Source organism: Grammomys surdaster, unplaced genomic scaffold, assembly GCF_004785775.1.
Source record: "Grammomys surdaster isolate TR1022 unplaced genomic scaffold, NIH_TR_1.0 313, whole genome shotgun sequence".
NCBI classification, from domain to species: domain Eukaryota; kingdom Metazoa; phylum Chordata; class Mammalia; order Rodentia; family Muridae; genus Grammomys; species Grammomys surdaster.
In genome coordinates, this window is record NW_021604732.1 from 3,897,064 (window position 1) to 3,911,850 (window position 14,787).

At 40.8% G+C, this 14,787-nt stretch overlaps 1 protein-coding gene across 6 annotated transcripts in view; it reads right to left on the reverse strand.

The window, feature by feature from the left end:
- The window catches only part of Ebf1 (EBF transcription factor 1), a 379,734-nt gene that overhangs the window by 24,866 nt on the left and 340,081 nt on the right, over positions 1-14,787 (reverse strand). For all 6 annotated transcript variants that reach the window (XM_028777670.1, XM_028777669.1, XM_028777668.1 and 3 more), the window contains exon 11: positions 6,122-6,210. In XM_028777670.1, coding sequence (XP_028633503.1) covers positions 6,122-6,210 — 89 coding nt within the window. The remainder of the gene's footprint in view (positions 1-6,121; positions 6,211-14,787) is intronic.

Consider the following 14,787-nt stretch of genomic DNA (forward strand, 5'->3'; position numbering starts at 1 on the left):
TATATATATATATATATATATATATATATATATATATATATATATATATATGATTGCATGCATGGAGTATATGTGTATGCACACATATATGGGTATGCATGTGCTGGGGTATGTGTGTATATGTGCCTATGGAGGCCAAAGGGTAATGTCTGCTGTCTTTCTTATTGCTCCCAACTTTATTTATGGAAGGGTCCCTTGCTGAACCTGAAGCTTGCCAAGTGGCTACTCTAGCTAGCCCACTGGTTCCAGGGATCCCTTCTCTCTGTCTCCTGAGTGTGAGGTAGCAGGCAGACCTCCTGCCTGGGTTAAATATTTAAGTAAACTCAGTACTCAGACTTGTACAGCAAGTGCTAAGTCATCTCTGCAGCCTTCCGTAACCTCTTTCTCTAGATAAAGTAAGCACAGGCATGTACGTGTGTGTAAATGCATACATCCACACAGAACTTCAGCAGTGCCAGATCTAGGCTCAACCCCCAAGATACGAGGATGCAGAGTATGAAGGAAAGCCAAGTTCCTGAGTTAAGCAGATTGTCAAAATAGGGAGACGGAATGTGCCTCTAAGTTATCTGGCAGATGAAGTGGGTGGAGAGTGGATGGCATTCCATAGTTTGTGCTTTTCTACAGACAAGAGAATGCAGAGACAAGATGTTACTTGGACCCAAACTCAAGGGTGCTTTTCCCCCTATGGGGACCAGATAGACCACAAGACTGGCATTTGTTTCTGTGCTTTTGGTTAAGTAAGGTTACTTATGTTTGCAGATGTAATGTTAATAAAGTTTCCTTAAACTCGAAAAGTAAACAAATGAAGGGGATGGGAGAGGGGGAGGGAGAGGTGACAGAGACAGCAGAACAGGAAGACACTGGCTTTTCTTTTATTGAATTCCTCAGGCTCACCCTTCCTGCTAGAAGGCAATGTGGTTAGGGAAAGATTTCTTATTTGTATTTTCACTTATGCATCTGCGGGTTCTGAATTACTGATAGCCTGTGCATAAAGACTAAGACAATAAAAGCACAATTAGAATACATTGTACACAGTCAACCCCAGCTTTATTTTTTGCCCCAGCTCTATATGTATGATAAATCGCTAAACATGGACAATCTTCTGGGATGGTGATTTTGGGGTCTCATCTCCCTATGAAACAACAACAACAGAAGAAAAAAAAAAACAGTGCTTGTGACTAGAATCTGAATTTCAATTTTGCAAGTGTACAGTTGAACTGAATAATCTTTGGCACAATGCAGTGCACAACTGAGCCACTAAATGGCTGATTTACTAAATTATTATTAGATGAGCCCTTGCTGTTCCAAATGAAAGTGCAGTCACTGACTTCCTCCATGGTGAGTTCAAATTGTTCTGTGTTTAAATATTCAGCATGAGGCTAATGTGAACTGATGAAATGAGACTATAAACATTCACTTTCCATACAAAGGGAGCACAGAGAGGCGGCGCATCACAAAGCCTTCGGAGGTGAGAATGACTTACACTTTAGGATGTGGCTGACGACTTCCATTTACTTTAAGGTACTCTTAATTAGCCCAGTATTTGAAATGACTGATTCCTGCATTCGTTTGAGAAGAGCAGCTTCACGGGGTCTGAGAGTTTCAAATGGCAATGAAGGAGAGGCTCCCGTGAGGACCTGCTGCTGCCTCAGGGAGTCCAAACTTAGACTGGCATCCATGGCCCATGGCTGGCTCGCTCCCCAGTAGCAGCAGTCATGTGTCTATCTGAGCAACTATAGTGTTTGATACTCAGTGTGTTTTTTTAGATTCATCCAAAGGGTCTATGATCCATGTGCTCTGAGATCCAACCCCTCTACACTATATCCACATGACAAGCCATACTCCATGGCCCTACGGACACACACCATACTCTCACCAGCTCCCTTCCTGATGACACCTGCTGGAATCAACCACCACCTTCATAAACCTTTGGAAAAACTGAAGCTCTCCTGTCTCGTGTCCCTTCTGAGGCCAGTTATAGGCAAGCACTTAAAATATTGTGATCACTTACAGTAGATTAGAATTTTTTATTGGCGCCGTGTTGCCATAACAACACGAAGACAGCAGATGACTTAAGCTAGGCTTGCAAAGCACAAGGCTGCTCATCTGGCAGTTAAAATGAATACAGTTCATTTCACAAGTTTCCCATATGGACTCTTAGTATATGGTAATGAGGAGACCATATGGTGAGAGAAAATGCTCTGTGAACAATTGGGATCCAATAGCTGGGTGGGAAGTTGGGAGAGATAGCCGAGTGAGAGATTCTGCTGTGCTCTAGGGGGTTCAAGGTTTGGCTGGGGTTTTCGGGGGGTGGGGGGGATGACTGTTTCCCATTGGGGTTTTGAGTTTCTTAATCCATTCCTTAATACGTCGGCTGTGTGAAATGACAAACATCTTGCAAATTTTGCAATATCATCCATCAGAGTCTGTCAGCAGTGTTTGCAGATCTGACTTGCAAGATCCTTTCAATGTGTTGTTCTTAAAAGGCAACAGTACCAAGTTTTTAGACAAAGTGCAGGAGAATTTAAGCACTCCTGACAAGCTGAGACATTAGCAGTAATGATTTTAAAAACACTCACATCTTTTGCCTGCATGTTTAGCTGTAAATAACGCTGGAATGTATAAAAGCTTTAAAGGAAAAATGTAATAAATACTTTTTATCATGTTTCATAAGGGATGAAAAATGCCGGCAGCCATGTCTATGGCTGTCTATCCATGCAAATGTATGGAGATGGATGGCCCCTACTCCCTTCACTACCAACCAGAGGAGAACCTGGGCAGACAGCTTGAGCAAGACTGTACAGTCAATCCTGTACCATCCATGCTTCATAAAAGATGAATATAAATGCATTAGTTAGACACGGTGAGCTAAATTAGAAGGTCAGGCAGGGCTGGGAGGGCTGAAAAATCACACAACCAATGAGTGTAATTACTCTTTCTTAAGTCTATTAAGTGCTGTTGTTCTATCAAGGCTCTGGGGTATAGGACACGAAGAACAAGATAAAGTAATGTGTATTTATGACTCCCACTGGATCAATTTACCAGATATTTTCAGCTCCATAAAGCAAAATACACAAATGTGGCCTTTGTTGCTTTTCCCAAACTGCTTGATTTTCTCTATAAGGGAGACTGGAGCCCATAATCAAATGGTATTTTCCTGGTACAGATTTCCGTATCAGCCTCTCTCGATGGAGGAAGGAAGAGAAGCTACCAAGAATCTGAGGGGGATGGGCAGAAGATACTGATGAGGGAGAGGCAGCAGAAGGAAACTGCTTTCAGGCAGAAGTACTTGGGTTTTGAATAGCCAAATCTGAAGGAAGAGAGGAATTTTAACATACTGGACACGGGGAGGGTTTTGAACTCATAGAACCAAGTTCAGGTTTGAGCTTTCTCACTTGATGTGATGCACTGATGTCATAGCAAGTCAGCAGACAGACCTCCTCCCGGGGCTCAGCTTAAATGTCTCTTCTGTGGAATGTGAGATGTATGTCATGCAGAGATTAGTGTCCCTGCTTACTGGAGACTCCCCAGCTGCCTGGAACTTCTCTTTGCATGTATTATCTCCTTAGTTCCTAGCAGCACTGAGAAACAGCTGTTCCACAGAGGAGGGACCCGAGGCTTCAGACTTCCATGCACCAAGTCCTGGGTCTGCCTTCCAAGCTCCTTGTGTGTCTGGCTTGCATGCTGCCTCACTTGGCCTCTCTGCTCTGCAGCAGATGCCATCAAACAGCGCTAGACTTGCAATAGGCGTGAAACACACAGTCCTGACTTCCCAAGAGTCAGAGCCAATGTGCAGGATGCTGGCTAGGCTCAAGGCCTGCTTGCACTGCCTGTGGGCTGAAGTTCATAGGCTGCGTATGAAGACGAGTAGGAAACTACAAATATTTAAAAAAAAAAAAAGTGGAGATACTACTTTTGGCTTTTGAAGCTGAGGGAGCTCCTTGCTCAAAGTTTGTGTGGAATCACCAAAGCAATTAGCATCTCAGCTTCTGATTGGCCATAACCTCATCCCTTCCCCACCTCTCCTTTGTAAGAATTCAACCTGGACCCCTGTGGGAAAAGTTCCCAAAGTCATATGGACCCAGAGAAGAAGGTTCATTCAACAGGGAGACAGGATAGAATACTAGGTTTTAAAGACCTTAGCCTGCTCTTCTCTGTGTGCAAATAAAAGAAATGAAAGCTCTGACCATGGACGGTTAGTGTAATTATAGTGCCTTTCAGAGATGAAATGATTTACAAAGAGTCTGCTTGCTCTTCTTTCCCTGTTTGGTAAATGGGGAAGATGAGGAGAGAGTATGTCTATTTTTCCAAGTTCTTTCACAAGAGGGGATCCAGTAAAACAAAGCATGTCCTCCTTGTTTGAAAAAGTGCAAGCCTATATACAAAGGCATATTATTATGGAAAGCTGTCTGCGTGGTCTTTGGAGCAGTTTCATTTGACAGAATATGTGGGTGGTTGTATGAATCTAGCTTTGTCTATTCACAAACACATGGGTTTAATAAAGTGGGGTTTGTTTTTTAAGGTGTGTGGTCCGCAGCTCACTGAAACACCTCTGTTTGACAAACACTGGCCATGAGTCTGAGGAAGGCAGAGGAGGCCCTTCCTACGGCCCTAACAATGGATAGTAGGAGTATAAATCTCTCTCAAGTCCACAGGAATACCTTGTGCTGGCTCCATCCGCCACTTCCTGACCCTGCCCTTGAACTCTTGCTCCACCTTAACTCGCAGAGCCAAGAGGACAGCCAGTCTGCCCTGAGTCACAGGGAGTGCTTCCTGGGGTGGGCTTCTCTGGCCACAGTCCTTCCACCGTTGCAGTAGTTGGAAGCAAGCTGCAGTGTTTCCTTAACACACACAGAGCCATTGTGTCCCTGATTGCCCCTCCCAAATCCAGGAAGAAAAGGCTCAGTGGTTCACCCAAAGGCCCCTGGGGACAAAGTGGCATGTGCCTGAGCTAGTTACCCAACATTCTAAAAATCCAATGTGCAACGTTAAAATGCCTTTAAGTACACAAAACTCTACCATATACTCTGATTTCTGTCCTATCCTTATGAAAAGCAAAACAAAGCAAAAATACTGCCTGGCTTCTTTAGATCTCAACCATTTAACTAGACTTGGCTCCTATTTCCAGTCTTATGTAATTCTACTATCCCCATTTTATAGATGAAGAAACTGAGGCACAGAGGACAGAGCATATATTTAATTGCTCAGGGGATGGAGATTTCCTGCTACCATTTTTATTCAACTGACACACAACCAGGGTTACCCTCTGTCATGTGCTAAGGGACAGGAGAAAGCAGGAAGTATCACTGCTCCCACTTGACAGATGGGGACACTGAGGCAAGTACAGGGAAGGAAGGCTTTCAACACAGGCCACATGGCTAACCAGTGACTGAGGGCTAGGTTTTAATTGGTCCAATCTGAACTTCCAGGCTATGCTCTCAATTCTGGAGAGCCTAGGGATGAAACGCTAACTTAAAATCTAGATGAAAGTGAAGTCACTACCTAAATAGGAATGGCAGAAAAAGTTGTCATTGTGCCCGTGTCTCAGTTCTACCGTACAAAGACTATGGTCATCTCTCTATGTAGACACATATCATCTATCATCGTTTGTAAGTTATCAGAGTGCTGCATGGGAAATGCACAGAAGCTATCTTCCTGCTGGACAGAGGGATCTACAGTTCATTCTTTCACAGGACACCTATGCCCTAGAAAGATGTAGCTGTCCAGTGTTACTCATAGGCTTTTCACAGTGAAACAATAAGACAGGACAGAGGGAACAAGGCAGAGGCCATTTAAAGACAGTGATGTAAACATGACCATATTATCCCTTCCCTAGAAGAAATGTATTTCAGAACTTTCTATCAGTACAAACAGCAATTCTTACAGTAGTGGAAATAGTACCAATGTACAGAGTTACTGAAATTAAGGTGACATGATATATATGAAAATACAGACACCAGCGCCTATCCCAAAGCGCTTGCTACTTTTATCATGACACACAATGTGTCAAGATGAGTTGGTTATCTATGAACTATTTTTTTTTGTCTTATCCAAGAGGGTATTTTGCCATTCTCAAATCCAACTTTCTAGAAACCATGTCCCAAAGAAGGGAAATTCTGACCTTTGGCAAGCGCTCTGGGTCACCAGGATGCCGGGGAATGACCTTCTGTAACCTCTGGAAACCATAGTCGATGGTGGGTTCATTGAGTGCTGTAAGGAAAAAGTCACAAGGTTTAAACATTTTGGGAAATGGCATATGATTTGCAGAACAAATGGTGCAGATGCAACCCTTAACATCTAAGAGATACTCTTTAGTCTCTCGTGGCATTTCCACTATTTTATTTACTACGGAGGGAACTGATCCTCGTGAAGAAACATTGGTAGACAGAGAGAAAGGAGTTTCAGAACACAGCCCCTAGAGCTAAATTCTACATCTTTAATATGATCCTAAGTAAAAACTAAAATGAAATTTGTCATAAAGTTTTAGGATTTGCCCCATTGCAGAAAGCTGGGGGAAAAGTCAAGATCTTGTCTATATATTTGAAGTAACAGTGGACCACACAGATATGTATAAAGTGTCCTGTAGAGCTCAGTGGAAATAATCTCAGCATCTTCTGAAGATAGTGGTGGGCAGAGTGGAGTAAGAGGCCTGTCTCCTAAACCCTAGAGAACATCTGCAGAGACAAGCATCGAACATGCCCATGACTCAAAACCTTCCCATCTTAATTGATGACCTACTCACAGCAATGATATTATTTGAAAAAGCTCAGCTTCTGTGGAGTATTAGCGTAGCCCAGCTGAGTCTCTAGGCATGATTTACTAAAAGACTCAGAGACCCAACTAAAATAATAACATTTGGAGACAATGGGCCTCATTGTGTCCTATTGGACACACTCCCTTACGCTAGACCAAATAGAAACCAGAGTCTACGCTATCACTTTCAGAATTCCTTCCTAGCACACAAACCATTCTGAGCTTATATAGTCCAAGAAGGAAAGAAAGATGGCGAGACCCTCCTCTAGCCATAGTCCCAGTACCCGGAGCCATAGGTAGGCAGTAGGAGTTTTATTTTACTGTGCAATTGCTTTTCTTTTCTAGTTTAACTCAGGCATTTACTGCATATTTTCTTCCTTGCTGAATAAAAAGACAGTCTCTGCAGCCCTAACATTTTATCTATACATTAAAAAAAAAAAACAAGTTGCCACATTCTTTACTTAAAATGCATTTCCATTAACCTAAATTTTAAAAGTAAGATTCCTACTAACTTTAAAAAACTGTATTAAATTCAAATAGGTCCCAAGGCTAATGGAAGCAATTTGTATACCAACCCAAACTGACTGGCCCACTTTTCAAAATACAGGTATGATAATCTCTTGGTTTTAAAAGGACATTTAAATTGAAAGACTGTGAATTTAGAGCATAATTATACCAATAGAACCCTTTAACTTGTCAACTTGTAAATCTAAAAGGCTATCAATCATCGCTAAAGAGGAAATAAACCTTAAAATTCCTTGATTGACAGTGCTTACTTTTTTATGTAAGAAGGGGAGGGGGGACAGCTGAATAAAGTGGCCAGAAACCCATTTACAAAAGCACATTGTTTTACATAGGTTAGTAAAAAGCCAGTAACTATTTCTCCCAAAGACACATAAATCAGGGGAAGTACTTTTACTTCACTTGTATGTTTTAAGGCAGAATGAACTTCAAGGAACTTTATTTAAAAGACTGCCCCCTCCCCAACTACTGAGGTCATTAGTAGAGCTGTGGTTTCATTTTGGATGATATAATCATTTTTGCAAACATGAGGTTTGGGTAACTGCCCCTCCTCCCACCCCTGCAAACAGTAAACTTTCAATCTGTCTCTTGTGAATATTAGTGAAAATTATGCTAGGTGTAGTGAATCTCTCTGTTCTAGTATATGAGTTGAGGCACATATACTAGGCAGTCTCTGCAGCCCTAACATTTTATCCGTACATTAAAAAAAATGTTGCCGAGTTCTTTACTTAAAAAACACTTCCATTAACCTAAATTTTAAAAATAAGGTTCCTACTAACTTAAAAAAAAACTATATTAAATTCAAATAGGTTCCAAGGCTAATGGAAGCAAGTTGTATACCAAGCCAAACTGGCCCACTTTTCAAAATACAGGTCTGATGACTTTTCAAAATACAGGTATTTCATTTTATGAATGCTTTCTAATAAGGCTTTGAGAAGAATTCTTTCTTCAGAGTGACTTGGAGAGAAAAAGTTATGGAGATCTTTATGCAGAGAAGGTGTTAGTTATAAAAGTTATTTAATCAAGATATGCATCAGAGTAACAGGAGTGAGCACAGTGGGTGGGGGGAAGGGTACGTTAGAAACCATTCAACCCTCATTCATAATTCTAATTGTCAACAAAATGTTTGACCATAAACACTAGCTTTAGACAATCAAGAGTATCACTTCAGTCCCTGGAAACATAATTCCTAATCCTACAATCTTTACCTTTTCAATCTAAGCCACCAATAACAGGAGAGGTGTGGATCCACCCATTTCCTTATCTGCATAATGAATTCCTAGTGTGTCAAGAAATCCATACTGTTCATTGAAAAGCTTTTATAGTGGGGTTGGCGGAGGATGTGATTTTTCTGGCTATAAGGCCAACTCACGGTAGAATGACTGACACTTAATATCAGCAATTAAAAGAATCAATTCAATATCATATGGAACTAATAGCAAAAGAGCTGAGAAGTCATTCTGTTGCCATGAAGAGTAATTGGATTAGACATATTAAACTTATTACTCAAACAAAAATAAGCATCTATGCTAAGGACATAATCCATGATAGAGGAGGTATTTTAAATAGTGAGGCACAGTGAAGGTTTCCTATGTATTTCCTATGTCTTTAGGATTGGCTCCCCACTCACATTTTCACGTATGCTGACCTACACTCCATATTTCAGTATTGAATATTACAATGGAATGGTCCGACACTGTGGACCATGTTAACAATAAAGCCATGCAAGCCTATTCCAAACTCAAAGGAGCCTGCTGACTTCTCTGTGTGCTCTGAGTAGGGGAAAAACTCATGTGTGAGAGAGATTTGTTAATAAGGATCAATAGTTTTGTCAGTTTTTAAGCATACACAATTCTCTCCACAGAAAAGAGATTAAATATTTGGGAAGAGGAAATGGAATTCAGTTCAATGCACTGCAAAGCAAAAAGTACAGAGTATCCTACAGAACTAAACATTTCCCAGTCTCGGAATCAATGTCATAGGACAAACACCAATTCAGGGACATTTCTAGTGTTAGGTTAAAAAGACTACAGGGATATATATCTAATATGGCGACTTTTCAAGATTCACATTTTTAAAATGTGTATATGTGAATACTGCATGTAGGCATATGTGTCTGGCACCCAAGGAGTCTAAAAGGGGCACTGGATCTACTGGTATTTGACTTACAAGTGGTTGTGAGCCACCATGAGCATGCTGGGAACCAAATCTGGATCCTCTGCAAGAGCATCAAGTGCTCTTAGACACTAGGTAATGTCTCCAGCCCCTGATGTGGTGACTTTTGAATGAATGAATGAATGAATGAATGAATCTACCTATCTATCTATGTGCATAATAAACAACACTGTCTGTATAGAGACTACAAATATCAGTTGTTTCTAAAGTTCATGGTTCCTGAGAAGCTTTTTTCCCTCATCCTTGACCTGCACATTTTCTGTTTTCATTTTTGCCCCCTGCACAATAAGCATATATTATTTTTATAATCAGAGAAAAAGGTTAAGAGCAAGAAGATTGTTGCTGAGATGGAATCTGACCTGCTCATATAAAGTAATGACATAAGAAACTATGCCTTAAAAGGGATCTGTGTACCTTTAATAACCTTGCATGGGTTATTACAGACCATAAGAAAAATAAGTAGTACACTTTTGCCCAGTTGTATAAATATGTGACTATACATAAACTCTCAGAAAATCAACAGAGAGGGTAATGGGGGAGAATCATAAAGAAGGCATATTTATTTCATCAGCAGGGGTAGTGGTACCTTAGGGACACGTATCCACCCTGCAAGAATGTAATATAAAGTTAATTCTTCAACAAAGTGACCTCACTGTACTCAAGTGCAGAGCTCAGGGGCAGTGGCAGAAATAGGACTAATCAATTGTTCCCCCTCACACTTGGGACAATTCCAAGAATCTGGTAGAGAAAGAAAAAAAACAAAGCAGCTTAATTGAGCGTAATTAACCACACAAAGAGGCATGGACAACTTGAGTCGAAAGAGCAAAAACAGAGGAAACTGTAAGCTTCAGAGCATGTGCTGGGACCAGAAAAGTGCTCCCTCTAACCTGCTTCCAAGCATCTCATTCCCACTCTGACAAGGATGGCAGATGCTGGCACTCCAAAATCAGCTAAGGATGACAGCAAGAGAGAAGGATCACAGGCTTAGAGGAAAAACGTCCCTTGTCCCAAACAGAAATGGTTCCATGCTTACACCCCCTGAATAACAGGGGACTGGTGGATGCATTTCTTTAAAGTACTAAAAGACAGAAGTTGCGAGTCATCGTTTATTTGCAGTGATGACCAAACTCATTTGTACGACTTAGTTGTTTGTGTGACAACATCTTCAGCCTTTAAAAGTAAACTTTCTGCCAAGAGCATACAACCCAAAAGGACCAAAGAACTTTGATTTTAAAGTCAGCTAAGTCTTTCTTAGTTAGGGTTATGCTCTGGTTCCCAAAGTCTACTGCCTTGTCTTCCTCATAGTAACCACTGTGGACAACTTCTCATGAAGGATGACACAGAGGGGACCAGGTTCCTGGTGAAATATGATTGGATTGAGATGTCTTCCTCCATCCAACCTCTGCCAACTTATTTCAGAGTACAGATATTCTCACCTGTGTGCCATGACCCTTTTTAAGGTCCAATGACTTTCACAGCAGTTACCTATCAGATATCCTATCAGGTATCAGACACTTATAGTACAGTCCATAACAGTAGAAAAATTACAGTTATGAAAAAGCCACAAAAATAACTTTGTTGTTGGGGTTACCACACCATGAGGTGCTATATTAAAGGGTCACAGCATTAGGAGGTTTGAGAACCACTGTTCTATTAGATACACATTCCTTGATTATATGTATCACCGTAGAACTGTGTGCAGCATGCTAAGGAAAGTCTGACACTTTCTTGCAAACACACAAAGGCAAATTCAAGGGGTCTAATTGGGACCTCCAGGTTGCTGGGTGAAAGCAATGCCTAGGATGTCAGGGGAACCCTCATATCCAGGCTGTGATGTGGGGATGGGCACTAGGAGGGAGAGCACACTCTACGGCCAGGGTTCTCATGTCATCTGCAGCAAAGTTATTATTTTTTGGGGGGAAAATATCCCAGTTAATTAAATAGTTAAAAATACCATACCATCTCTTCTGCCTGCACTGGGGCTATTTACAATGTCTTTAGGTTTCTTCCCAGACTCATCACCTCAAACTCTTTTAAAGGAAACCTGTAATTCTCCATTTTCAACTTCTTTATGAGGCTTTCTCTTAGTGAGCATCAGCTTGGATGATTCCGGACAGCAGAGCTCCCATTATACAGAGCCATTGTGGCTGGGTCCAGAGGCATATGAGACACTATAGGCCAAGAAAATGTGGGCATTGCAATTAGAGTCTATAGAGTAAAACATCTCGTAATGAATCAATTCTGGACAAATGTACATGTGGATTGGTGGGGTTTGATTTGTTTGGATTTTTGGTTTTTTGTTTTTGTTTGTTTGTTTGTTTGGAAATCCACTTCACAAATAAGTCAAGTTAAGAATGTTCTTTCAAGGTGTTCACTGGTTAAATCTTAAATGGTGCATCCCTAGTTGTGAGAATTTATTTTTTTCTCCTTGCTTTTTTGTGTTCCCTTTTAAAGAAATCACTCCTTCCCAGTCATCTTTTAGCTTCTAGAACACTAGTTCCTGGAAACAATGGAGATGGGGCTGGAGAACTTCGTACCAAACACACCTGGAAAGTGCTGTGGGTACCACTAGGACCAGAGCTCCTGAGGTGATCGGCTTTTAGGGCTCAGTAACTCGCAAAGGGGTTTCAACATATTTCTGAGGTTTTAATTTCCTTTTTTTATGGTCGTGTGACATGATGTCATTTTGACTGGAAATAAAAAGAAATGCAGATATTTAGGAAGGTGATATTTATATTCTATTGCCATTTAATGTCCAAACAAATATGTAGACTCCGTGCCAAGTAATAAATAAAGCCTCATAGCAGAGGCAATGTTAAAACTAGCACCTGGGTCTCCCAGCTTCCCTGGTGACTACTCTATATTTGAACTAAGGGAGTAACAGCCGAGCATTTCCCTTCCAGGCAGATCCATTCTGGGTAGGAGAGTTATTACTTATACGCCAGGCAGAGCCTTTTTGTTCCATAATGGCTCCATTTTTCCCTCAGTCACTAAATTAACAACTAGAGGTAAACAATAAAACAGCAAGTTATCTTTGAAAAGCTATCTTTAAGAGTGACTCTAAAATATACTAATGGGAAAAAATTCCACCCGAACAACCCAAACAAGAGCCACAAACAGTGTAAATGAAGAAACTGGTTACACTTCCAGCCATTTGGGTGTTTCATTACCTGCCTAGACATTGGAAGAACAAGTACCATGCCAGGTCAGCTTATCCATGGACCAAAAACAGCCCCTGAGATACCTAACAGCAAACCTCTTGCAAGTCAGCACCTCTTTTTAGTAAGAAAGGCTTTCGTACCCTGGTGACCCTACCCTGGAATGCAGGAAGGCTCACAGAGGCTTTCCAAAGCTGACTCACTAGATAATGGAAGGCTATGGATTTCAGCCACAAAAGGTGTCAAGATGGAATCAGTATAGGAACATCTGTAGGAGGTGGAAAGGAAATCTAGAGCTATGAAATATTTGTAGTGTATGAACGTCTTTTGTGGTAACAACTTTGAGATAGAAAAATCTTTCATAATCAGAGGTGTGGGGTGACTGGTGTGGGCCAGCCATTTTTATAAAGTGTGGTAACCAAGAGGACACATGATACAAACAGAAGATACATAGACAGAAACCCAAGAAGCTGAGAGAGCCAAAGGTGACAGATGCCTGAGGCGTTTACTGAAATGCAAAGAACTTGTGTGTGGTTGGAAATTTATAACTCTTCAGGGAGCAAAACCATCAGGAGAGGAAGAAAGGAGGGAAGGGGACTCATTTTTGTTTTTCAAGATGAAATGGCTTTACTGTATTTCTAAATCTAGAAGGAATGCATTCCAATTCTAGAAAACGTTTTAAGCCACACTAGGAGGGAGAACTTCGTAACACCCCCAACCATGAAGAAGCACTATTCCAATATTAGGGTTATAAATGTTTTCATATACCTTCCCAATGCTGTTTTGTATAAATACAGAGTAAATGTTTAATTAAATCCACCTCATTTTAAAAAATTTTTTAGCAGTAATATTAAACGAATGGCCATAATTTATGTATCATATGCTGTATTAACAAGCATGTGGACTTTTTTCTCCTCAAAATGCTCATTGACTTAAGAAAAGCTATAATGATCAACACTTGGAATAAATTCCTGGTTGAAGGGATATGGGCCCCTTGAATCCTTGTGTGCACGCATTTCCTGACTAACCTGCAATACATTTATACCAGTTGATACTTCAGCAGGTGACTTCAAAAGAAGATTAATCTTTTAAGGTTTCTCATCTCAAATTCAGTTTTCTCTAAGCTACCGGGACCTCTGGAGACTTTTCAGAGATGTTAGTGATCACAACAGTCCTGTACAGAGGTGCCATTTCAAACACAGCCCAAAGTTATGGGAGAAGACTGTTTTCCTAGGCATATCAACGTGCTTTCCATCAGATATGATATCATGAACATCTTCAATACACCCTTAACATAAATGCTAAAAATCAGCACCCGTTTCAAATATGGGAAGTTGAGGCATTAATAGTATAAGTTAGTCTAGAAGACTTGTAAGGTTTTGTTGTTTGTGCAGAGATTTGCTTGATATTCTGAGATTACTCTTTATTACTGATGAACCTATCTATAGCTCATAGAAAAGTCTTATTCTCCAATCAACTACTCTGCACTTTCATCCCTGCCTATGCTACTAGGCATCTTTATACCCCAAATCTCAACTTCATCCAGATGAACAAGTCCGTTCTTGGTCTGATTTTTTTAAGTTCATTCCCATCAGCAAATGGAATGTCTCTTAAATTCTCCTCTAGATTCACCAGGAAACTTTGTTTTCTGCCTTACCCAATGCCCTGATTTCCTTTCTGTTGCTGCAATGAAACACCATGTGGAGCAAGCAACCGTGAGGAGGAAGGAGAGGATTTATTCAGTGCACAGTCTGACACTGTGGGGAACTCAAGGAAGAAATTCAAAACATCATATCCACAGTCAAGGAGCAGAGAGAGAAAGATATGGATTCCCTGTTTGTTTGCTCCATCTCCACTAGCTTTCTTCAGTCTTAAACAGTTCTTGGACCCTACCCAGGTCAACATTTAGGGCAGATCTTTCATCCCACCGCAATCAAGCAATCTAAACAGTCCCTCATAAGTCAACCTGATACAGACAATTTCTCCATTGAGACTGTCATCCCAGGTGATTGTATATTGTGTCAAGTTGACAATTAAACTAACACACCAAGTTTTCCTTACAGGCATGAGCTTTAAGGGCTGTTTGACTTTTGAGAAAGAGATTCATAATGCTGTTATGATACATTGGGCTGATCTATCTCATATCACGACTTTCTAGAATTTTCTAGAAGGTCCTTGC